This window comes from Podarcis bocagei, assembly GCF_964188305.1.
Source record: "Podarcis bocagei genome assembly, chromosome: 11".
In the NCBI taxonomy this organism is placed as follows: domain Eukaryota; kingdom Metazoa; phylum Chordata; class Lepidosauria; order Squamata; family Lacertidae; genus Podarcis; species Podarcis bocagei.
The window spans coordinates 19,193,420-19,220,261 of record NC_138136.1 but is presented as its reverse complement, the minus strand read 5'-3'; the positions used below and the strand labels follow the sequence as shown (position 1 = coordinate 19,220,261).

General features: G+C 44.9%; 1 protein-coding gene across 1 annotated transcript in view; it reads right to left on the bottom strand.

The window, feature by feature from the left end:
• Positions 1-25,907, bottom strand: part of DTWD2 (DTW domain containing 2) — a 90,727-nt gene extending 64,820 nt beyond the window's left edge. Inside the window, exon 1 of the mRNA XM_081213869.1 lies at positions 25,118-25,907. Coding sequence (XP_081069995.1) covers positions 25,118-25,293 — 176 coding nt within the window. The 5' untranslated portion in view covers positions 25,294-25,907. The remainder of the gene's footprint in view (positions 1-25,117) is intronic.
• Positions 25,908-26,842: the final 935 nt, after the last annotated feature.

The window sequence follows — 26,842 nt, the reverse complement described above, 5'->3', positions numbered from 1 at the left end:
TCCTAATTAGTATGTCTCAGTCAGGCCCACTTCAAATCTAGCCTGGGGGAAGATTGCCCATCCATCGCTGCAAAGAACAAATTGTAACACATTATTTACTCGAACATTAGGATGACAGAAAATCTGACTAAGCATTTCTTCACTCTTCCATTCCAATGACCATTTGATAGAAAGGGAACAGAGAGGGGAAAATGGGGAGAGAATTAAATAAAGAATAGAAAAGAACTCTACGTTATGGGTTCTATTGGCTCATTTAAAAAGAAAGGATTTATGCGGGTAATTTCCATTAACAAATTGTAATGCAAGTTGCCCACAAGTAAAAAGGGAACAGTGTTATGATTACTTGAGTTATGTCTATATTTTAATTGAATGGCATTGGACGACACCAAGAGCACTAAAAACCAATCTCATGCCAGGGACATTTGCTAAAGTTTATTGTGTTTTGTTTTTAACTTAGCGGGGAAAGTCAAGAACTAATGAACCTTAGTGTTGTCATTTTTAATGCATCTTGCTTAGTGGTGTGAGTTGACTTAGTAGTGAGCATGACACGAGATACTTATTGTCTTCATTTTGCTGAACAAGGTGTAGTGCTAATGGTATTTAAACGTAGCCATTAAGAACAATTCATTAATGAAGACCTTAGAGGATGTTTCTGTTCCACACATCACCACCAGCACCTGCATTTCTAAGAGCAGTGTGAGTTATCAGTCAGCAGTTTGTGGATTTTGATGGCAGCAATATTCATGCTGTCAGATACCTTTTTCAGAGCACCAATAAAATAAAATAAAATAAAAATCCCAGAAAGGGAATTGGCTGAAATTCCCAGTTCCCCTCTCAGAGCTCATATGAACACAAACGTACCTTGGTTTTCGAACAACTTAGTTCTCGAACATTTTGGCTCCTGAACGCCGCAAACCCAGAGGTGACTGTTCTGGTTTCTGAACTATTTTTGGAAGCTGAACGTCCGACGGGGCTTCCACAACTTCCAATTGGTTGCAGGAACTTCCTGCAGCCAATCAGAAGCTGCACTTTGGTTTCCAAATGTTTTGGAAATCGAACAGGCTTCCAGAATAGATTCAGTTCAACTTCCAAGGTACGACTGTACCTGAGAGCATAAGAACAGCTTTGCTAAATTAAGCCAAGTGTCCAGTTTCCATTTCTAACCAATGCCAGTCTCTGAAAGCAGTGTCTATATCATGTCATTTGTCTCCAGCATTAGGTACTTAGATGTATACAGCTCATGCACATGGAATGTTCCATTTAGATATCAAATCTCATAGCCCTCTCCCCTCTATGTTTTAGGCAGAAATTCTGTACCCACTTACTTGGGAGTAGGCCCCTTTGAACTCAACAGGACTTATTTCTGAGTAGATAAGTAGAGCAGCTCTCCCTATCCTGGTACACTCCAGATGCTGCTGGACTCCAACTTCCATCATGCCTAGACAAAATGGCCAATGGTCAAGGATGATGGAAGCTGCAGTTCAATAACACCTGTTGTATAGGATTTTACCACTTCCTTACTCCCTGCCCTCCCAGGTGCGCAAGTTCCTTTTTTACACCTTAAAATAAGACCCTATAGAAATGTTTTGAACCTGCTAAACATCCGCTGATACTGCATCTTGAATTCAAGATGCTTCCTGCTAAAGAGAAATTTTAATCAGGGCTATAAACTTGGCAGACATTACAGTGGTGCCCCGCAAGACGAATGCCTCGCAAGACGGAAAACTCGCTAGACAAAAGAGTTTTCCGTTTTGGAGGTGCTTCGCAAAACGAATTTCCTATGGGCTTGCTTTGCAAGACGACAATGTCTTGCGAGTTCGTGCTGGTTCCCCCCCCCCTTTTTCTAAGCCACTAAGCCGCTTATCAGCTGATCCGATCAGCAGATAAGCCGCTAAAAGCCGCTAAAAGCCGCTAATAGCGCTAATCCGCTAATCCTTCAATGGGCTTGCTTCGCAAGACGAAAAAACCGCTAGACGAAGAGAATCACAGAACGGATTCTTTTCGTCTTGAGAGGCACCACTGTACATGTAAAATAACCTCATGATAAGCTAATGGAATTAACTTTGTGATGGGCCTCCTGAAATAATTAGAACTCCAGTCTTTGCATGGCAAAGTTAACAGCTAAAATAAGAGAACCTAATGGTGAAGGTTTTGTGGAAGAATGGAAATCCTTTACAGATCATTTAAAGAAATTTTATTATATGATGAACACATGAGCAGGTTTTGAATGATGAGCAACAGAAGGGATTAAAGATTATAATAGTTAAGGTTTAAGAGATAGAAGGTAGGGTACAGCTGAGGGAGAGAAACAAACACCATAGAAAAGGGGGTGGGAAGTCAGAAAAAATGTTTTTTATTATGTATTGAAATGTATGTGTTAAATTTTGGAAAACTTAATTAAGAAAAACTTTGGGGGGGGAACCATTAAGCAGTGTTTCTTCAGAATTTTGAAATGGATGCCTTTGTGCTACTTTCCAGTCACTACCAATTTCTTTGAACGACGCCACACACACTCTCTTCACTGAAACTGATATAACAGGTGCAGTCAACCTTTGGCCCTCCAGGTGTTGTTGGACTGCGGCTTCCGTCATGCCTGACCATTGACCATGCTGGCTGGGTCGATGAGAGCTGGAGTCTAACAACATTTGGCTGGCTGCAGGTTAACCACAGCTCTGATATAGCAAAAGGGGTGGGGGGGAGGTGGAGAGAAAAATCAGAATATCAACTAAAATGGAATCAACTAAAATGGTATCAACTAAAATGGAACAGAAAGTGATAGAGTATAGAAGAGACTTTTTTTAAAAAAAATCTGATCTGCATAATATGAGGAATACGTACCCAAACATTACTTTCTACTATTGTACATGGGACATTTTAATTCACGTAGGTCTGTTGGATAAAGAGGTCTCAGTATATTATGCCCTCTAGTGGTAATAGTATATTTGGGAATTGCCATTCTATTTCTATAAAGGTAAAGGGACCCCTGACCATTAGGTCCAGTCGCGGACGACTCTGGGGTTGCAGCACTCTTCTCGCTTTATTGGCCGAGGGAGCCGGCGTACAGCTTCTGGGTCATGTGGACACCATCACTAAGCCGCTTCTGGCGAACCAGAGCAGTGCACAGAAACACAGTTTACCTTCCCGCCGGAGCAGTACCTATTTATCTCCTTGCACTTTGACGTGCTTTTGAACTGCTAGGTTGGCAGGCGCAGGGACCGAGCAACGGGAGATTCGAACCACCTACCTTCTGATCGGCAAGTCCTAGGCTCTGTGGTTTAACCCTCAGCGCCACCTGCGTCCCAGCTATATTTCTATAAATACACCTTATTTAAAGCAGCAGTATGACTATTTAGTCATTTATTAGGTGAGAAACTTCTCAAAAGCACCTTCTGTTCCAGGATTAGGTCAGCATCAGTTCACTTTGTTTATTTCCCAATTTTCTCAAAAGCAGGTTTAAAGTAGTGTTGTGTACACTACTTTCCCATAGAAACTCAGAATTTAGAATTGGAATGGACCGCAAGGGTCATCTAGTCCAACCCCCTTTTCACCCAGTGTGGGGATTGAACCCGTAACCCTAAGATTAAGAGTCTCATGCTCTACCAACTGAGCCATCCCATCTCTGGAATATGTTCTTAGTTTCCCAACACTGACATACCAACACCAATCAAAAGCAACTTGTAGCTCACGTATTTTCTTCTGCAAAATAGAATGGAATTTTAAAATATCAGGTAAATTATACACTGAATTCCAACTGAGTTTAATGGGACCCAAGTAATTAAAGGACATCAGCACATAACTTTGAGTTAAAAAACACTGCTTTTCATTAAGCTGGAGCTAGAATTCCCAACGTTTTTTTAATGACCTGTACCTTCAGCAGAACTTGCAGAAATTAGGCTGATGGAGTTTCTTTCCTGGAACAGATATAAAATATTGGAAGCACTGTAGCTGCTTAATTTCTGCATATTAAGTTGGTATTAAAAGGGACAAGACTAGGGCCAGAAAAATGAGGCGTAGGTTCTGAAAAATGAGTATTGGAACATGTGTGCAGACAACTTACATATATTTCAAGTAGTAGGAAATCTTGTAACACATTAAAAGCTGAGTGTCTTTATATGCTCTGAAATTACATTATATACTGAATGTGTGCAAACTAACAATAGAATAGACCTACTTGCTTTATGGGAGAATAATAATAGATCTTTAGTATCTATACTCTACTTGAAATTATTATTTTTATTAGATTTCTTAGCCGCCCTTCACTGTAGAGTCCCAAGTTTCAACTATTTTAAAGTCTATTAAAACAAATTACAGTCAAAAGCAAAGAGCAAAATCAATCTCAGGCTAGGGGGGAAAGGTATGTATTTAGCATACAAGAAAACTACACAACGAAGGTTATACATTTTTATGGACTTCTTTTTTTAACCTCAGTGTACCACCCTAGAGAAGGTCTTATCCCTGGATACCATCTATCTGCCTTACCCCTAGCACTCAGAAACCAGTAGAAGGGTGTAATGGTTATAGGGGTTGCTCGTGCGTAAGCCGGTGCAAACACCTGGCTGGATTGCCTGAGTGAACCTTTTCTGCCCGGACAGCCACTCACCCATGGCTGTCTCAATCACTGGCAGATTCCATCAGTGGGCGTTTCTTAAACTTCTTCCAGCAAAGAAGCTCTTTGACGCCTAGTCTCCTCCTACTCTCTCTGCGCAAAAGCCTTCTGCGCAAGGAGGGCGTAGGCAGCGGAGGACCTCTACTCTCCCCGCTGGTCCCCGGCAAGGAGTCATGGGACCGCCTTGCCGCTTCCCCCATTTGCCCCCCTTCTCCACTGGTGCTACGCTGATTCTCTTCCCCAGAAGATGGGCTGCCTCTCCCAATCCCGGGACGCTCTCCGGAATCCTTCTGGATCTTGCTCTCTCCCTCCGGCACTGATGGCAGTTCCCTGACAAAGGGCATCTACGGATTGGGGTCAAGTGAAAGAAGCCAGTTTCTTCCACAGAAGCCCATCTGTGTATTAATATAATACACAGGTACTCATTAAGATGGACTATCTCCACTGATGGAGATCTCTCTTCAGCGCTAAAAGGATGCTCTTTTGTTTATCAGCTGAATCCTATAAATTGGCTCACAATCTATGCAAAGCAAAACGGAGGAGAATGCCTGAGATTAATGTAAATAAAGGGCATGTGTCAAGGGAGGAAGGGCTGTTGAATGCTTTTAAGGTACGCATTAGGCCAGCTTATTTTCAAAGCTATTTATCAGTCAATGCTAGAGGCAAGGACTCCAGGACTCTCACTATAATGCGTAAGCATAAGCATAATAATCTTAATAATTGGGGAAATGAAGTGGAACCTTGAAGTAGCAGCTTTGTTTGGTTTTACTGTGTACAACTGAGAGTTTTTACCTTTGGAGAAACTAATGGTGTCTGTGTATTTCTGTTGTGAACCACCCTGGGCATCTTCGGATGAAGGGTGGTATACTAATCTAATAAAGAAATAATAATACAATATATAATTGTAGTGACGTCCGCAACTGACAGTTACCTTCACTTACGAATAACTGGAGCACACTGCCTCCTGGTTTTAGACTAATTAAGAAACAATTTGCAACCAGCTGCTGCAGAATACAGTGGTGCCTCGCAAGACGAAATTAATTCGTTCCGCAAGTTTTTTCTTCTTGCGAGTTTTTCGTCTTGCGAAGCACGGTTTCCCATAGGAATGCATTGAAAATCAATTAATGCGTTCCTATGGAGACCGCCTTCAGACCAGGTCCAGGGACAGTCTGTCCCCAGACCTCTTCTGAAGGCTGGCGGGGGAAGAAGGACTTTTCTCCCCACCGCCAGCCTTCAGAACAGCCTTCTGAAGGCTGGCGGTGGGAAGAAAAGCCCTTGTCCCGCCGCCAGCCTTCAGAAGAGTTCCCGGAGGGCTGCCTAGGCTGCGGATAGCAGCCTGCTGCCCGGTGCGAGGCAGACACCTGCAGCTTGGGGAGCCCTGCAGGACTTCCCCGCAGGGCTCTCCAAGCTGCGGATAGCAGCCTGCTGCCCCGCACGAGGGGCGCTCTTTAGCAGAGCGCCCCTCGTGCGGGGCAGACATTCACAGCTTGGGGAGCCCTTCAGGACTTCCCCGCAGGGCTCTGCAAGCTGCGGATAGCAGCCTGCTGCCCCTCGCGTGGGGCAGACATTCGCAGCTTGGGGAGCCCTGCAGGAGTTCCCCGCAGGGCTCTCCAAGCGGCGGATAGCAGCCTGCTGCCCCGCACGAGGGGCGCTCTTAAGCAGAGCGCCCCTCGCGCGGGGCAGACATTCACAGCTTGGGGAGCCCTGCAGGACTTCCCCGCAGGGCTCTCCAAGCTGCGGATAGCAGCCTGCTGCCCCGCACAGAGCGCCCCTCGCGCGGGGCAGACATTCACAGCTTGGGGAGCCCTGCAGGACTTCCCCGCAGGGCTCTGCAAGCTGCGGATAGCAGCCTGCTGCCCCTCGCGTGGGGCAGACATTCGCAGCTTGGGGAGCCCTGCAGGAGTTCCCCGCAGGGCTCTCCAAGCGGCGGATAGCAGCCTGCTGCCCCGCACGAGGGGCGCTCTTAAGCAGAGCGCTCCTCGCGCGGGGCAGACATTCACAGCTTGGGGAGCCCTGCAGGACCTTCCCCGCAGGGCTCTGCAAGCTGCGGATAGGCGCAGCAGGCTGCTATCTGCAGCTTGGAGAGCCCTGCGGGGAAGTCCTGCAGGGCTCCCCAAGCTGCGAATGTCTGCCCCGCGCGAGGGGCGCTCTGTGCGGGGCAGCAGGCTGCTATCCGCAGCTTGGAGAGCCCTGCGGGGAACTCCTGCAGGGCTCCCCAAGCTGCGAATGTCTGCCCCACGCGAGGGGCAGCAGGCTGCTATCCGCAGCTTGCAGAGCCCTGCGGGGAAGTCCTGCAGGGCTCCCCAAGCTGTGAATGTCTGCCCCGCGCGAGGGCGCTCTGCTAAAGAGCGCCCCTCGCGCGGGGCAGCAGGCTGCTATCCGCAGCTTGGAGAGCCCTGCAGGGAAGTCCTGCAGGGCTCCCCAAGCTGCAGGTGTCTGCCCCGCGCGAAGGGCGCTCTGCTAAAGAGCGCCCCTCGTGCGGGGCAGCAGGCTGCTATCCGCAGCTTGGAGAGCCCTGCGGGGAAGTCCTGCAGGGCTCCCCAAGCTGCAAATGTCTGCCCCGCGCGAGGGGCGCTCTGCTTAAGAGCGCCCCTCGCGCGGGGCAGCATGCTGCTATCCGCAGCCTAGGCAGCCCACCGGGAACTCTTCTGAAGGCTGGCGGGGGAGAAGGGCTTTTCTTCCCACCGCCAGCCTTCAGAACAGCCTTCTGAATGTTGGCGGTGGGGAGGAAAACCTTCCTCCCACCGCAAATCTTCAAAACAGGTCCGGGAACAGAGGAGAAGCGCTGCGCGCCTTCCCCTCTGTTCCCGGACCTGTCCTGAAGGCTTGCGGTGGGAGGAGGGCTTTCCTCCCCACCGCCAACATTCAGAATGCTGTTCTGAATGTTGGCGGTGGGGAGGAAAAACCCTCCTCCCACCGCAAGCCCCGGGAACAGAGGAGAAGCGCTGCGCGCCTTCTCCTCTGTTCCCGGACCTCCCACCACAAGCCTTCAGGACAGGTCTGGGAGATTTCCCTATGGGCTTTCGTCTTGCGAAGCAAGCCCATAGGGAAATTCGTCTTGCGAAGCCTCTAAAAATCGGAAAACCCTTTCGTCTTGCGGGTTTTTCGTTTAGCGAGGCATTCGTCTTGCGGGGTACCACTGTAGAATTATTACTATTATTATATCTTATACATTGTTTGGACTGGGGTTTTGTTTTGTACTTGAAGAAAAAGATTAATCAGTTTTCTGGGCATAGGGTTTTTAAAAAACAAAACAAAACATCATAGATATGAACATTTTAATAAAGGGTGTGTTGCCTGTAACTTCATACCTGCAGAAGAACCCGTCATTTTCAGGTATTCCAGAACAAAGAAACTAGACAATACATGGAATTATAAATACATTTATTTTAGAATTCTATTCTAATAATAATAATAATAATAATAATAATAATAATAATAATAATAATAAACTTTATATGCCCACAGGTCTCAGGGCACTTCACAGGATAAAACCGCAATATAAAAACACAAAATACATAATCAAAATAAAAGCAAGAACAACCCAATAACACCCCCCCCCCAAAAAAAAAATCAGAGAGGGAAAATAGAATTTAAAACACACAATATTTTTAATAAAACATATAAAAATAAGCACCCATCAGGTAGTGTCAAGGAGTAGATTCAAGGATCGTTTTAACTGTCTTTCAAATCAAAACATTTTAGCCATTGTCCCCCCCCCCCATTTTAACCATTCATAGAAGCTCTTTGATCCTGTGGAGGCTTCCATGAAGGGGTGCTGGGAAGCCTATTTTCTATCATTCCGCCTTCCTCCTGCAGCCCCATATCCCCATCCCCAAATCTGATCCAAGGGGTGGGAAAACCCTTGTGACAGCATTTGGTGGGAGGAGCAGAGGTGGCATTGAGGGCTGCAAGAGAAAGGTGGAATTTGCAAAAACTGCCTCCTTCCATACATTATAGAAAATCTGTTAAAAAACAACAACACTAAATATCTGTAAAATTGGGTTCAATACTTTTTAAAATAGGTGTTTTGTGTTTGCTTTTACAGTCTCTGCACAACTTACTACATGGATTTTTCCTACTGGTTTATAAAACACGGAATGCATATATTGTAGGTCAAATGAGTGGGATTACATTAGCTGAGATATCTTTAAAATGAATTAAAAAGAGAAGCTTTAAGAATTCTTGTGACATATACAGGCATAAGGAAATTGTTTTAAAGTGCCAGTGAGAATTTTTCCGTATCTAATTTTTAAAGCAGGGAAAATATGCAATGATGAAATACACCACTGCCCTCTACAGTCCAGTTTTAAACCCGAAAGCTCAATTTTTGCCCAAGCTCAAAAAGAATAGGCCTTGAAGAAGATGCAAACCACAATCAGTACAAAACCATAGCTCTGGCCATTCCTAGTCCAGGAAAGCCTTGCCACAGTAGTTCATGTATTGGTTACTTCAAGACTGGGTTATTGCAATGCGCTCTACGTAGGGCTTCTCACACGCTTGATTGAGAAGCTGCAGTTAATGTAGAATGCTGCAGTGTGGTGGCTGACAGAAGTGAGGGCTTAGAATCATAAAAGGTAAAGGGACCCCTGACCATTAGGTCCAGTCATGACCGACTCTGGGGTTGCGGCGCTCATCTCACTTTATTGGCCGAGGGAGCCGGCATACAGCTTCCAGGTCATGTGGCCAGCATGACTAAGCCGCTTCTGGCAAACCAGAGCAGCGCACGGAAACACCGTTTACCTTCCCGCCGGAGTGGTACCTATTTATCTACTTGCACTTTGAGGTGCTTTTGAACTGCTAGGTTGGCAGGAGCAGGGACCAAGCAACGGGAGCTCACCCCGTCACGGGGATTCGAACCACTGACCTTGTGATCGGCAAGCCCTAGGCTCTGTGGTTTAACCCACAGCGCCACCCGCATCCCTAATGCTAAGGACCACGAGGATCATCTAGTCAACCCCCCTGCAATGCAGGGATGTTTTGCCCAGTGTGTGTCTCAAACCCATGACCCTAAGATTAAGCGTCTCATGCTCTATGGACTGAGCTATCCAGCCTCGTTGGCAGATATCACCTGTGCTCATAAATCTGCACTGGTTGACAATTTGCTACTGGACTATGTTCAATGTGTTACTATTACAGTGGTACCTCGGGTTACAGACACTTCAGGTTACAGACTCCGCTAGCCCAGAAATAGTACCTCGGGTTAAGAACTACTTCAGGATTAGAACAGAAATCATGTGGTGGCAGCAGGAGGCCCCATTTGTTAAAGTGGTACCTCAGGTTAAGAACAGTTTCAGGTTAAGAATGGACTTCCAGAACGAATTAAGTTCTTAACCCGAGGTACCACTGTATTATAAAAAGGTAAAGGTGAAGGACCCCTGGACGGTTAGGCCCAGTCAAAGGTGACTATGGGGTTGCGGCGCTCATCTCGCTCTCAGGCCGAGGGAGCTGGCGTTTTTCCACAAACAGCTTTCTGGTTCATGTGGCCAGCATGACTAAACCGCTTCTGGTGCAACGGAACACTGTGACAGAAATCAGAACGCACTGAAATGCCGTTTACCTTCCCTCCGCAGAGGTACCTATTTATCTACTTGCACTGGTGTGCTTTCGAACTACTAGGATGGCAGGAGCTGGGACAGAGCAATGGGAGTTCACCCCGTCGCAAGGGTTCGAACCTCCAACCTTCTGATCAGCAAGCCCAAGAGGCTCAGTGGTTTAGACCACAGCACCACAACTTGGGACCAGTTTATCTACGAAATCGCCTTACCCCACAAGTGCCCACTCGACCGCTTCAATGGGTGGAATTGGCATTACTACAGGTGCCACATAGCACCCATTCTGAATTTGAAAGAAGTAGAACTGACATTTACTTTGGAACTCCCCGCCTATTGCGATCAAGCAGATGCTTACAATGTTCTCTATTTCAGTGCCTGCTAAAAATATCCCTATGTAGACAAACCTACCCAGATGCTCTGAAAGTTGGGGGGATTTTAATCTGTTTTAGCATTGTATATTTTAATTTAGGGTTGTGGTTTTTTCTTGATTTTACTCTTTTATCTTTTGTAAACAGCTTTGAGGGTTTTGTTTGTTTGTTTACAATCAAGTGGTGTGTATTTTATGATACTTGATGGGAATAGGATAAGAAAGGCTAAAGAGACGTATTTGCCACACCAGATTGATCCAGTGCAAGAACAATGTCCTGAACTCGCAAAGCAAGTTTGGAAGCTCCACATGTCTCATGCACTAAATTTGTGTCTGGAATCGAGATAAAAAATGGTGTCTTCATCTATTTTTACCCATTCAAAATGTCTGATGACCGAATACAGCCTTGTGCCAGACAACTAACAGATGTATTAGACGAGGGACAGAGAAGGAGGCGACAATGGCCCAGTTTGCATGCAACACTAAACCATGATTTAACTTTATGTGCACAAAGCCTCTGCAAGTCCAAGTGAAACCTCAGACTCAAGTCCTCTGCTCCTCACTGCTAACCTCCTGCTGCCTGGCTGGAAGAAGAAATAAAGGATTCAGTTTCACTTTCTCAGATTCCTGGCTTTTCATTACATGCGAATCAGGAATCATGGTTTAAAATAAACTCCAGTGTGTTAAATTAACCAGGCTCATAACCCCCAGTTTTAAGCTGACATGCTTTTGCAGTTGATTAGAGTTTATGGTAAACCACAATTCCTGGTTTGTACATAATGACAAGCCAGAAATCGAGGAGAGAGAAACCGAATCATGGTTTATGCCTCCTGGCTGTGTAAGAGCAGGAGAGGGGATTGCTTGAATCCAAGGGTTTGCACAGGCTCCCAGAAGCTTGCATGTGCAACACTAAACCATGGTTTAGACTTTATGTGGCTCAGCCCAGGGTAAAACTACTTTTTATAATTTGCTGTTTGAAAACTGGTCTATTGTCACCCAAAATCTTTTTTTAAAAATATATATATATATATCAACCACAAGAAAGCTGTGGTATAAATATAGTTTGATTTTACCACTTTCCTTAACAATTAGCATATTTTATTATATTTTTAATATTTTGTTGGAAGCCGCCCAGAGTGGCTGGAGAAACCCAGCCAGATGGGTGGGGTATAAATAATAAATTATTATTATTATTACATGTATATTTTGGGAACTCCTCACTTCATGTTAACAAGTGTATTATGAACACTGAGTAGCTGAGAACAAATTGCTCTGCTGCCACTATTAGTAGTAGTAGTAGTAGTAGTAGTAGTAGCAGTAGTAGTAGTAATTAAATTTGTATACTGTCCTTCATCCGAAAACCACAGGGTGGTCTTAAAATACAAAATACAAATACAAAATGAGAGCACAAAATACATAATAAACAAAAAAAGAGAACCTAACTGGCTCCCGCAAACACATTTAAAAGGCCATATAATGTTTAACCAGCCAAAGGCCTGAATATAAAGAAACTTTTGCCTGGTGCCCAAAGATATAGAATGAAGGTGCCAGATGAATTTCCCTGGGGTGAGCATTCCACAAACGGGAAACCACTGAAGAAAAGGCCTGTTATTGTGTTGCTGCCATCCAGGCCTCTCACATGAAGAAGAGCCTCGGATGATGATCAAACGGTCTGGATCAGTTCATCAGGGGAGAAGCAGTCCTTGAGGTATTGCGGGTCAGAGCCATTTAAGGATGTATAGATCAAAACCAGAAATTTGAATTGGGCCCAGCCAGGACAGTGGTACCTTGGTTCTCAAACGCCCTGGTACTCAAACAACTTGGAACCCAAACACTGCAAACCAGGAAGTAAGTGTTCCGGTTTGCAAACTTTTTTCGGAAGACGAACGCGCTCTGTTTTGAGTCTTACGCTTCCGATCTGAGTGCCACTCTTCCGTTCTGAGTTTTAAGCTGAGGTCTGTCTGTTTATGCTATTTATTTTGCATTTCCGTTTTTGCAGCTTTTTTGTTTTGTTTTTTGTGACTGTGTGGAACCCAGTTCAGCTACTGATTGATTGTGTGACTGTAGACATTGTTTATTGCTTTCATGTTATGGATCAATGGTCTCGTTAGATAGTAAAATTCATGTTAAATTGCTGTTTTAGGGGTTGTTTTTAAAAGTCTGGAACTGATTTATTCATTTTGCATTACTTTCTATGGGAAAACGCACCTTGGTTTTGGAACGCTTTGGTTTTGGAACGAACCTCCGGAATGGATTAAGTTTGAGAACCAAGGTACCACTGTACAGTAGGGCCAGGATCGGTGTAATATGCTCAAATCATCTTGCCCCAGTGAGCAACCTGGCCGCTGAATTCTGCACCAGCTAAAGCTTCCAAACCATCTTCTGAGGCCGCTCCATATATAATGCATTGCAGTAATCTAACCTAGAGGTTACCCGAGAATAGAACACAAAAGTTAGGCTCTCCCTGTCCAGACAGGAGCACAGCCTGGCCACCAGCCGAAGCTCATGAAAGGCACTCCATGCCACTAAGGCCACCTGAGCCTCAAGAGACAGCAAAAGATCCAGGAGGACCTCCAAGCTGTGTACCCGCTCCTTCAGAGGGAGTGCAAGCCCATTAAGAGCAGGCAACCTCCAGCCAACCAGTCTAGGAACTGCCCACTAACAATGCCTCATTCTTATCTGCACTGAGCTTCAATTTGTTGGATCTCATCCAGTCCATTACCAAGGTAAGACAACCGTCTCTAGCACATCCACTATTCAGTACAGAGGAGAGCCAAGATTATGTCCCTTGCTGGGTCCAGATGCAGGCAGCTACATGCATTTGCCATGAAGAATGTCATATATTGTATGCAAAACAAAAAGGAGCTTTCAGATGTCTGAACCGTGAGAACCTAAGTGTTTGAAATGGGGCTTTTAAAATGCACGAAGAATTACGTCCTTTCAGCAGAAAGTGCACATCTGGCTTTAAACACACAGCTACTTTCATCATCCTATAAAGACCTGAGCTACCGAAGTGTATAATTAACCTGCTGTTCTATTAAGAAAGCTAACAAGACAGCTTGCTTTCCAAAGGTATGCCCTTTATGAGTCAAACTTCAGAAAAGTTCACTGAAAAGCAATATTAAAATCCCAGATTGCCAAATAAAATTATTATCTCTCTGAAGTGAGAAACAATTAGGTGAATATGTTTTGCAATGAGTGCTTGGTTGGAGAAGACTCAGTGTGATTTCTGGTCCCTTGGCAACAATCTAGATAACAACAGACCACTGCTATTTTACAGCATCTCTGTCAAATACTTTCTTGCAGAGCACTTTCATGCTTTCAGGAAGACAGAAGCTTGTGGGAGTTTATTGTTTTGTTTTGTTAAGCCTCTTTAATTGTTATCTGTGTATTTTGGAAAACCCACCCACCTTGCCTATAATAACTTATGAAGAAAGCTTTATATAGATTTACTTTGCAAGCACGTCAAAATGAAAAGATGTGGAAAAGGATTGAGACGATCACTTGCTCAATGAAGCTTTAAAGGACACTCATCTCTATTTATTTACTCTATTGATTTCTCTTCTTGAGAACCACAAAGAGCTGTCCATATCACTCTAAGTGCTTAGGGTAATTATTTAAAGAGAATAAAAGCCTATCACAAAAGTACACAGTGAGAATCTGAGCCAATATCTACCTTGCTTATGTATTTTTATTAGCCTGCAATGGAGAGCATGCTTATCCCTCTAAATCTACAAAGTGCCAAGGAAGGACCACTGAGACTTCTTCCTATTCACATCTAGGGCTGGGCCATAACTGGTTTTCAGTATCATGATATATCACCAGCTAAACATCACAATATATTGCTATATCACAATATCTGAAATAAGGAAGGAACTACACAGAGGACAATGTCCTGGCAACTGCTACTACTTAACGGTCTAAAACGGATAAATGATTATTATCAATCACCTCATGGTCAACTTTCATCAGCAGGCAAGGCAAAATGCATCCAATTTAGACTTTAGGTTTTGGGCTTGGCTACCAAATGTTGGTATTCAGGACAATCCAAAGTACAGTGATGAGTCATAGTGAATACAAATAATCTGGGACTGCCAGACTGCCTGCAGGCCTACTAGGTGACAGAAGCAGCAGCAGCTGATGAAACTGTGTGATGATTGATAATATTGTCATTTATCCGTTTTAGACCCCTAAATCAAGGGTAGGCAACCTAAAGCCCATGGGCCACAAGCGGCCCACGGGGGTCGTTTAACCAGCCCACGAGCCGCCCCCGAACCAAGCCATCCGCTCGGCGAGTCCCCGGACGCTGCACTAAACTGGCGCGGCGCGAGGACTTGCTTCTGCGGTGCCGGAAATCACTTCTGCTGGAAATCGCGCCCATGAAGGGATCTCCGCTGGAGTGAACTGGTAAACTTTGCCGACCCTTGCCCTAAGTAGTAGCAGTTGCCAGGACATTGTCCTGTTCGCCTCTGTATAGTTTCATCCTTCTTTCAGACATTGCGGTAGATTGCAGTGTTTAGCTGTAATAACATTGCAACGTTTAGCTGGTGAGTTATCGCAATATTGAAAAGCAGATATTGCCTAGTCTAACCCTTACACACATTGTGATTCACCATATATCGCCGGCTCAAATATTATGTAATAATTATCATGATGTGAACTTCAAACCAGTGTTGGATTTATTGATATATCGCTGAGCCCTATTCGCATAGTGTCTTTGCTTGAACTCTTCTCCCGCTTGCTTTCTGCCTTACAGTAAATAGAAAACTGAATTTCTGAACCCAAAGAGCCATGCAACAACTCTGTGTGCCTCACATTGTGGACTTGTGTTTCTCTCTCTCTTTTACATACATTAATCTGGGTTGGCTAATTTTAGTGTGACTAATTGCCATGCATTCTCATTCCACATTGGGAATCTGGCTTGTTTTGAAACTGTTTTGGATGGTGTGTGTGGGTGTGGGTGTGTGGGTGTGGGTGTGTGTGACTGGCTGCCAATTAGTTTCTGGGCCCAATTCAAAGTGCTGGTGCTGACCTATAAAGCTGTACACAGCGCAGGACCTCAATGCCTTAAAAACTTCATCTCCTCATAAGTGTTAGAAACTGGGATAGAAAAGCTAGGAGCCAAATGGCTCCTGGGACCTGGGTTGTGGGCGCCAAAACAGAATTCCTAGTCATTAGGGATGGGGGGGCGATCAGCAACACTTTTTATTTATTTTAAGCATGAACGAATAAACAATTCACGTAAGAGACACTTTGTTAATATCACGTTTTTATCAGAGATTGTGAATACATGTGTAATTTGGTGTTTACAATAAAAATATTGGTATCATACTTCAGTTTTCAAAACACTCTGCTCTTTATTGTTAAACTCCTTAACATATTGTCTATCTTTAACATATACTTCGAGGCTTCGACTTTGCCCCCTCTCCTCCACCCTTGCTGTCCCAAACCTGCCCTGGAAGGTCAGGGGACACAGAGTGGGAGGCGAGCGGGAAAGTCCCATTGTGCAAGCAGTTGTTTATCCATGAGTGCAATTATTTGAATACTGCTCTGAGTACCTTTAGAGATGCAGCCACACCCAAAAAACTTTGTCAAAGCCAGTACGTTTCCGAGCACAATTCAAAGTGTTGGTGCTGACCTTTAAAGCCCTAAACGGCCTTGGTCCAGTATACTTGAAGGAGCATCTCCACCCCCATCATTCTACCCAGACACTGAGGTCCAGTGCTGAGGGCCTTCTGGCGGTTCCCTTCCCGCGAGAATCCAAGTTACAGGGAACCAGGCAGAGGGCCTACTTGGTAGTGGCACCCACCCTGTGGAACACCCTTCCACCAGATGTCAAAGAGAACTACCAGACTTTTAGAAGACATCTGAAGGCAGCCCTGTTTAGGGAAGCTTTTTACGTTTGATGCATTACTGTATTTTAATATTTTGTTGGAAGCCCAGCCAGATGGGCGGGGTATAATAATAATAATAATAATAATAATAATAATAATAATAATAATAATTAAACACTGTCAGTAGGGTGCAGGAGGCTCTCACTGTTATTCCCTGTGGATCCTTCACGGGAGAGAGATCTCCATTTTAGAGCAGGTTGTGTTGCCGCAGGCCCACCTGCTCTAATATTTCTATACAAGGGGTACCTGCAGAGAAAATACATTTGGCTCACTGCTCCCTTTTCTGTCACTGCAAATCCCTACTCTGCAAATCCGAGAATATTGCCAAGAATTTCCAAAACAAAGAAAAAAAGCAGCCAATGGAGAAAAGTACCTAAACTGATTGTGAGAGCAACGACAAAGGGGATTATCCAAGAGCCTATTTCCTCTTGAAAACTATTCACTATATTCCATTGGAAAAAACCATCCGATACTTAGGACATATCTTTGTGGCAGGGCAAGAATAATAGCAAGTATTTTACACTGTTTGCTGCTTTAAACAAAAGCCTCTTGAACATTTCTCTTTCAGTATTTTGAAGGCCTTATCACATTTGTCTCGGGCAACAATTCATTCCTAGATGTCTTATACGCACAGCCTGCAGCCAGAATCTTTGTTTAAACTTTGAGGACTTGGCAGAAGCAATTAAGATTAAAGAGATATGAAGCAGGATGTAAATGCTGATGAAGACGGACACTTTTGCCTCAAGAATGGCAAGTGGCGACTTACCTTTGTTAGGGTTATTACAGCCAGATAATGATCAACATATATGTCAGTCAAGAAATATGTAAAATAACTAAGCAAGTATTAGACATCACCCCAGAATTGGCCCTACTAAACATCTTCCAAGACAACAATGCCCATTTACACCACCAAGAACTCATAACCCACCTACTTTCAGCAGCCAGAAACACCATAAGCAGACACTGGAGAGACCTGTCAGGAGTAAGCATGGACCAATGGTACCAAATAGTTTGGGAAACAGCCCTACTAGAAAAATTAACTAATAAACTGAAACTGACACGGGGACAAACAGAAGAAGACGCCTTCACGTATGGCTCCCCTTTATCCCATACACAGCCCAACAGGACAATGACAATAATCCACCAACAGCATACAAATCAATATGGCTAACCTGATCCAAAACACCCACCCACCTCACTCACACACGAAAACAAAGAGCACCACAGCCAATCACAAGCAAACAATCACACCCTAGGCCAACCCCAACCTCTCTCACCACCAAAGGAACACAAGTGAACAACACAAGCAACGCTGACAACAAACTCTACATACATTAAACATAATAGAAACACCGCCACCCGACCCCACCCCCATCCATCTTCCCTCTCTCCACCCCCCTTTCTTTTTTCTTTCTTTTTCTTCTCCCTCTAATGCCTCAACAAATGAAACAGATTTGTAAAAATGTTACATGGGGAAAAAAAATACGAGGCATTACACTTCTGTAAAACAAGAAAATCCTTAATAAAATATTTTTTAAAAAAATAAAATAAACCATATATGTCAGTCAAATATGTATTTTTTCAAGATTTTTCAGGATGCAAAAGCAAATATAATTGTTCCAATGATATCAATAGATTCATCATGCATTGACTTTATTTTGCTGTGGGTATTGTTGTTTTTTTGTAAGAGTTTACAAACTACCGTATACTACAAAAGCCTTTCACCAATTATAACAGAGTGTATATTTTTAAGAGATAAAATCTTAGCATTTTCTAACATGTTTAATAAGACACCTCCAGTCTATGATCCAAAGGCTCATTAATACAAATCTTGGGAACAGTGGTTTTGGGTTTTTTTTTTTAATTTTCTCATTAAATGGAATGTTATTGGGGAAATATTAATACACTTCGTAAGTGGACAGTTTGAGGGGACAATTTTCTCTTTTCCCACTACCAAAATATGTGAAATGTGGTGAAAGGCAAAAAATAGGTTATTCAAAAATAGGTCATCTTTCCAGTGAATATACCGGTACTTGTTATAAGGGGGGGGAAACTGCTCCTTTATCCCTTATGGGGTATCCAAGAGCCCGTATAGTGCCCCTATAGAGTCCGTATGTAGGTTCTGTATTGGTAGGAGAAAATAACAAAGACCAACCAGAGAATATGGAGAAGCAAAGCAGCTAGTAAGCATGATATTTATTAAACTGTTGCAACAGGGTCCCCCACTCCTGCCTTGCAGAGAGGCAGGAGAGGAACTCAGAACAATTGTGTGCAAACTCTTATAAAGACTTTTGAAGTTGCCCACCCTGTAGCCAGAGACCACCCCCAAAACACCATACATACATCACAGAAAGAGGCGGTCTACAGAAGAAAGCCTGTCTGCCAGGATACCTGATCACTGGTCACTGATTGCATTACCTGAACAGCCAGGCCATTCTTTTGTGGTGGTAAATACTTTAATTCCTGAATCCAGGTCACAAACTCATCCTATTCACCCACACAAGTACACCCTTAAGACAGGTAAGCAAAAGACAATGGAGAGACTTTCCCATTTCCTTCCACCTTGCAGAGAAATATTTGAGATCACTGGGAGAGTCAAAATGACTTCAGGATTGTTCTCCTGTACTATTTTAGACACATGGTTTATATACTTATGTATGTGTTTGCCTTGTAAATTTATGAATGCTTATTTTATATTTGGGACCCTACGACTCATATACAGCTTATGATGTTTCAATCTGCACTGAAATATCCTTCTTTTCTCAATCCCATACTCCTCAAGGCAAGACTACAGTTAATACAATCACAGAAGACAAAGCCAATCAAAAGGTAATGACATTAATTAACAAGATTAGTCACTGCTACAGGCAGAGGCTCTTTGTTCTCATCAGTCAAGGGACACGGCCATCCAATGATGTCTAATTGTGTGTGTGTGTGTGTGTGTGTGTGTGTGTGTGTGTTTTAATGTCAACAGATCAAAACAGGTAGCAGCCAAATGGAATGAGCGCTGGGCGGATGGCCTGAAAAGATCAGAACTCATCATGTAATAATCAACCCCCAACCAAGTCTTAAAATGTGATCCTAACACACTGTGCTACCACATTTAAGAACTGAACATGCAGTATACCCAGTGTAATCTTTTTAGAAAAAGAGGTGCCAGAACTCACCATGAACACCTCCCTTGTACTCTTATAATGGCAATGGCGCCTACCTGAGAGGTTCTGGCAACTTCCAGCTGAAAAAAGCCCCAAGTATACCAATATTGGGCCACAGGTGGCGAAAAATACGGTATGTAAAAACACGCTGATTCCTGAACCGTCCGCGGGCTGGGTTTAGAAGGCGATTGGGCCGGATCTGGCCCCCGGGCCTTAGTTTGCCTACCCATGCATTAAATGCTCTAGGGGAGTGCAAAGCCTCATCCCTCATCTAGGGGAGTGCAAAGCCTCATCCCTATACTAAATTCAGAGCTGTATGCATCGCATAAGCAGATGAATGGCAGAAGATGGGCAAAAAGAGTTGGAGGACTGGGACACATTCTATTACAAAATAATATCCCATTATCTCATCTATACATCCTTGTACACCAAAGCAGACTAATATGCACTCTGCTACATATGAGGATCTCCACACATCTGCCATCCAACCGAATCAAACAACTAATCGAGACCACTGATCTATCTAGCTCAGCACTGGGAATGGCTCAACAGGATTTCAGACTGGGGTCTTTCACAGCTTGGGACAGATGCTAGAGACTGAGCTTCGAACCTTCTGCGTGCAAAGCATTGGGAGAAGGGGAAAGGTAGAGTAGGTTAAGAAGGGGAAATGGAATTGGAGAAGTTTGGGAAACGCTGCTCATGTGTCAATACATACAGTAACATTGTTATCACAAGACCAAAACATGCACAAACTGAGGTTATTACTCAGACGGACATGGAGGGGATGTCTGAAAGAGGACTGGAACTAAAAAACTGTTTCTAAAAATGTCTTCAGAAAGGCTTCCTGAAATAGCAGGGTCTTTCAAAGAACTGGTGGATTATACAGATATATCTATTAAATGATGAAAATTGTTGCAAAAAGAGCACCTAACACCACCATGCAACAATTATCCAGGTCAAATTTATGTTAGAGGAAGAACTGTAAGAAGTACATGTAAGTAATTCTACCCTGTCAAGGCACGAGATGGACTGAAAGGCCTATCTTTTTCTGAAAAGCTTACATCTGAAAAGCCCTGATGGCTTGTAAACATACCCATTAGGGACTTAATTAGGAGGGACTAAAACATCTCTCATCACCTGCAAAGCTTATTCCCACCATCTAGCACATTAGCCAGTGCATTAATTCTCTAAATCAAGGCAGCCTTTCCACTGAATTACGAATGAGCTATTTCAAATACTCCTCTCTCTCTCTCTCTCTGACTGACAAATCTCAAAAGTTAAATTTAATAAACCTCTCTTGGTGATGACAGCCGTGACTCACACGAGCAAAAATGTCAAGGCTAGCAGATATCTCTAAGGCCCAGAAGCACTGGCATGATTATGATAGAAAGTTCACAGAGTGACTGTGGAATAATAGTTTATAACAGAACACTGATTTACTAAATTTCACCAGTTCAGTCAACTTCATAGCTATGGAGCACAAGGCAGTTATTTGCAAATTAATTGAATCCTCCACCTGGTCTGTTAAAACATTAGAATCATAGTTTTTGGACTGACACATACATACATATAATACATAAATAATTTTAGACAGGTTTCTTTCTTCTTCTTTTCTACTTTCATGAATACAAGCTAATATTTCATAATCCAATTAGAAAATTGAGGAGGCAGCAAGAAAGTCTATGAGGAAAAGCAGACAGGCAAATTTTATACATATGTCTAATTTCTTAGGTGAACTGAAGCCAGAGTCCGCCCAAGGATATATAAAATAGGTAAGAGGGCTAACTTCTGTGGCCAAGTACATATTGATTTAATTTAACTTCTAGTCCACCATTCTCACAATTCAAGAGAAACCAAAAAACTCCACAAACTCCCCCAAAAGGAAGAACAAATTAAGCAACTGCGGCAGCCCACCAATAAGAGAAAGGGATGAGACTATCTGATCTGAGCAATGCCAGATTTATGCACAAGCTATGTAGGTTAAACCACAGAGCCTAGGACTTGCCAATCAGAAGGTCGGCGGTTCGAATCCCCACGACGGGGTGAGCTCCCGTTGCTCGGTCCCTGCTCCTGCCAACCTAGCAGTTCGAAAGCACATCAAAGTGCAAGTAGATAAATAGGTACTGCTCTGGCAGGAAGGTAAACGGCGTTTCCGTGAGCTACTCTGGTTCTCCAGAAGCAGCTTAGTCATACTGGCCACATGAACCGGAAGCTGTCTGCGGACAAACGCCAGCTCCCTCGGCCACTAAAGCGAGATGAGCGCCGCAACCCCAGAGTCGGTCACGACTGGACCTAATGGTCAGGGGTCCCTTTACCTTTTATGTAGTCTACATTTTAGGGCCTCAGATTATGAGGTGCCTCTAAATACCACTGCCCCCAAAAGCTAGTCAGATAGTCAGTTTTTAGTTGCATCCTCACCTACAAACCTATATAGCAAATACTAAACTTCATTCTTTCCACTTTCATTGTCCGTTGAACAATCAACCTTTAAGGTAATGCTATGTGGCCACTTAAATTTGACATAGTTTAAGGCTTCAGAGTATCTTAATCCTGCCCTGGGCCAAATGAGGAAAGGTGAGCTTTGGCACCTGCTTGCCTCTCCTCTGTGACCTGCTCCAAAGATCCTGCTGCCAGTTCCAGCATCCTTGGTCTAGCAGTTTTATAATAGCTCCTTGCAGGGCTGCATCATCTTCCTGGGACAGCGGGGAAGGGCGCAAGAAGGGCAAGGGACACCCCAGTTTGCGCAAGTGGGTGAAGAGGCTGGTTTTACTTTTATGTAGTCACAAGGAAGAGAAGGCCTTTTCTGTGTTGGCACACCCAACTTTGAAATGCCCCCCCAAGGAGAGAAATATTCCGCCAACATTACAACTATTTTGGTGCCAGGTTAAGACATTTTAGTTTACTTTTTGTGCAGGTCCCATTTGTAGTTTTCTATTTGAAATGCTGCTGAAGTGGGCGGCTTGTGGAAGGTGAAAGAAACATGGGGAAATGATTTTTTCCTTATCTCCAATAGTACCTTTCGTCAAACAAGATCCTATCCTATCTGGAATTGACAACAGTAACAGCACATATGTGCCTCTATAACCATGCAAGGGGTTGCATACTGCTAAATAAGTACTCTGAGTAGATGCGATGAAATTCATGGACCACAGTCAACCACGATTACTTCAATTGCCAAAATAAATAAGATGCATAGGGGTGTTTTTAGATTCAGGGGTGTTTTTTTGATACAAAAACTTGCAAGAACACAATTGCTCACTAGATGGCAGCACAGTGTCACCAATGCATGTTGCTTAGTGGCTATCGCATATGCCTTCAAAAAGGTCACATTATATCAGTGTTTCCCAACCGGTGTTCCGCGGCACACTAGTGTGCCGTGAGACACCGGCTGGTGTGCCGTGGGAGGGAGGCGGGCGAGTCGGGCGGCGAGAGGCGGCGGCGGCGAGGATCCGCGTGCTGCTGCTGTTGCTGCTGCTGCCTGGACATGCCGGCCTCCTCCTCCTCCGCTGTCCCGCGCTCCTCCCTTTTGCGCGCGCTGCCCCGCCGCTCGGCACCACCACCGCGGGGCGGCTCCGCGGTGGTGGTGCCGAGCGGCGGGGCAGCGCGCGCAAAAGGGAGGAGCGCGGGACAGCGGAGGAGGAGGAGGCCGGCATGTCCAGGCAGCAGCAGCAACAGCAGCAGCAGCAACTCCCGGCGACGGCTCCTCCTCCGCCCGCTATCGCCGCCACCACCACAACAGCCGCCGCCGCCGCCTCAGCTGCCCTCGCTCTGCTGCCTCCTCCCACCCCGGCAAGGGGAAGGGAAAAAACGTTCACTTTTGTGCGTCCCTCCCGGCGTGACGCTGCGCGCTGACGTCACGGGGCGGGGCTTTAATGGTGGTGTGCCGCGAGATTTTTTTCCGGTAAGCAGGTGTGCCGTTGCCCAAAAACGTTTGGGAAACACTGCATTATATGGTTAGATCATTAGATGTAATATTCTGTCAAACCCAAATGTAACGGGGGGGGGTGTCCTATGCATATTTCCTCAGAGGTATGTCCCACTGCATCCCAGTGAGCTTTGTGGCTGAGTAAGGATTTGAACTCTGGACTTTGCAGTTTGACACTCTTCTGACCCATGGGTAGGCAAACTAAGGCCCGGGGGATGGATCCGGACCAATCACCTTCTAAATCCGGCCTGCGGATGGTCCGGGAATCAACGTGTTTTTAAATGAGTAGAATGTGTCCTTTTATTTAAAATGCATCTCTGGGTTATTTGTGGAGCATAGGAATTCGTTCATTTCCCCCCAGAAAATATAGTGCGGCCCCCTACAAGGTCTGAGGGTCAGTGGCCTGGCCCCCTGCTGAAAAAGTTTGCTGACCCCTGCTCTAACCACTATGCACCACAGCTAGCTTGCTCTAACCACTATGAACCACAACTGGCTTGCTTGATAGCAGCAGCAGCAGCAGGGGGGGAAAGCAGTATCTTATCATATCTTATCTTATCCAAACGAGCCGACTATCTAATCTCTCTCTCTATTTAAAGTTACAGGAAGGTAGCCGTGTTGGTCTGCCGTAGTCGAAACAAACAAACAAAAAAATTCCTTCCAGTAGCACCTTAGAGACCAACTAAGTTTGTTATTGGTATGAGCTTTCGTGTGCATGCACACTTCTTCAGATACACTGAAACAGAAGTCACCAGACCCTTATATATAGTGAGAGGGTGGGGAGGGGTATTACTCAGAAGGGTGGTGGGAATAACACCCTTACTGGTCCCAACACCATCAAACATACCATCTCAGGACTATTTAATTGGTCATCTTCTAACATTGTGTATGCCAACGGTGCCCTTCAGCTCTCTATATTGGACAAACAGGCCAAACCCTATGCCAAAGGATAAATGGACATCAGGAATCACAAGACAGAGAAGCCAGTAGGAGAACACTTCAATCTCCCAGGACAGTCTATACAAGATCTCAAAGTAGCTGTCTTATTACGAAAGAATTTCAGAAACAGACTGGAAAGAGAAGTTGCTGAATTGCAACTTATTACCAAACCATGAAGAGACCTGGTCTGAATAGAAACATTGGATTCTTTTCTCATTATACACGATGAAGCTATTTTTAGCCATCTCACCCCTTGTTTTTTCCTGTAAGACCAATTGCAGTCGTTAACAGGTTTACCACACCTATCAGCCATTCCCACCACCCTTGAGTAATACCCCTCCCCATATAAGGGTCTGGTGACTTCTGTTTCAGTGTATCGTGCATGCACACGAAAGCTCATACCAATAACAAACTTAGCTGGTCTCTAAGGTGATACTGGAAGGATTTTTTTTATATTTTGTTTCTCTATTTAAAGGTAGCAACAAAGCGGGGAGAGGAGGGAAAGAGAGAGAGAAATCCTCCTTTTCCTCAGAGGCGCCATAAAACTGAGAAGCGAGGGGTGGAAAGAGGCGGCGAAGGTGCACCGCCGCCTCTCCGCCACTAGGGGGCGCGGGCGGATAGGCGGTGTCACGTGACCTCCGCGCGCCGCGGCGGCCTGTCTTCATTCTATCCCACTCACCCGCAACGACCGCACTCCGGCCTCCGTGCGCTGAGCTCCACGGGCAGTTCCCAGAGGCCCCCGCAGTCTTCCGCTCCTTCCTCGGAGCCGCTCGCCGGAGCGGGAGGCCTCAGCAGCGGCTCCTCGTCTTCTCTGCCTCCCGCGGCGTCCGTTGCCGGCGTCTCCCTCCCCTCCATCGCTTCTGCCCTGCCCCGGAACGTTAGAGAGAGGGCGCTAGGACCCCGCCGGTCCCCGAAAGTTGGAACGCCGGCCGTGTGATGGGAAAAGGGCTTTCCTCCTTCTCCCGCCCCCGCCGGACATGCTCAGCCAATCAGAAACGCGGCTCCAGCCAATCGGGAAGCAGCGTGCTCTTCGAAGGCTTTGGCTTTCACGCAGAATGCTGCCTTTGCCCCTTTTGAGCCGAGAGATACCTGTGCTAAGTGCTGGGTGCGAATCACCGCCTTACCCGGATTCTAAGAATTCAGATCTGTTCTCCGCTTGTAGGAAATCATCTTCTGCGGCACAACAAATTCTCCTATGGATCAGTTAATGATTAAGGAACTGGAAGTAAGAGAATAAGAAAATGGACAGTTTTCCCAGAGGGGGGATGTAGGAGGTGCAGCTCCTCCAAAGATCAGCTTTATGAACAAGTTTTTTTTAACTTGCTCATTAGTTATATTCATACATTACATTCAGGGAGTGTACACGCATTCATATATTCACATGCATCATTCACAGAATGTGTAATCACTAGCCAACATGCATTTGATGCCCCAAAAGGAAATGGCTTCAATGACTCTTATCACATGCGTCCTTGCAGCAAGACAAGGGCATACCAGTCCTGATGTATTTCCTGAAACAGTTTCCTACCAAGTAAGAATAGTGGCAGAGTGGGATGCAATGTCGCTCTTCATTTTTTTCCCTATTTTCTAAACTCCAGTGGTGAAGCTAGTTAATTTTAGACCTTATACTTAATAGTCTTATGACCTCTGTTCTTCTCACCCCACTGGGTGAGAAGAACTTCAATTATAAAGCTCACTGGAGCAAGTTTGAGAAAGAGGGGAAATGAAGAGCAACACTAGATTCCACAGTGCCACAATTCTTACTATTGAATGTAAACCTTTGTATAAACTTTTTCAGGAAGTACAACATGACTGACATGCCCTGCCTTGTTGCTAGTAAAATGGAATTGTTTCAATTGTAATAAGTCATTGAATCTATTTCCTTTTGCTTGCAGCAGATGTGTGCAGACTAAAGATTGTTCACCTGCTGAATGTTACATGTGAAGAATTATGAATGTACAGCCCTACTGCTTGTGTACTCAGGTACAAAGACTGCACACTTATTGAATGTAACATAAGAACACCCCTATAGAGTTACAGGGACGCAGGTGGCACTGTGGGTTAAACCACAGAGCCTAGGACTTGCCGATCAGAAGGTCGGCGGTTCGAATCCCCACGACGGGGTGAGCTCACATTGCTCGGTCCCTGCTCCTGCCAACCTAGCAGTTCAAAAGCACATCAAAGTGCAAGTAGATAAATAGGTACCGCTCCGGCGGGAAGGTGAACGGCGTTTCCGTGCACTGCTCTGGTTCGGCAGAAGTGGCTTAGTCATGCTGGCCACATGACCTGGAAGCTGTACGCCGGCTCCCTCGGCCAATAAAGCGAGATGAGCGCCGCAACCCCAGAGTTGGTCACAACTGGACCTAATGGTCAGGGGTCCCTTTACCTTTACCTATAGAGTTAC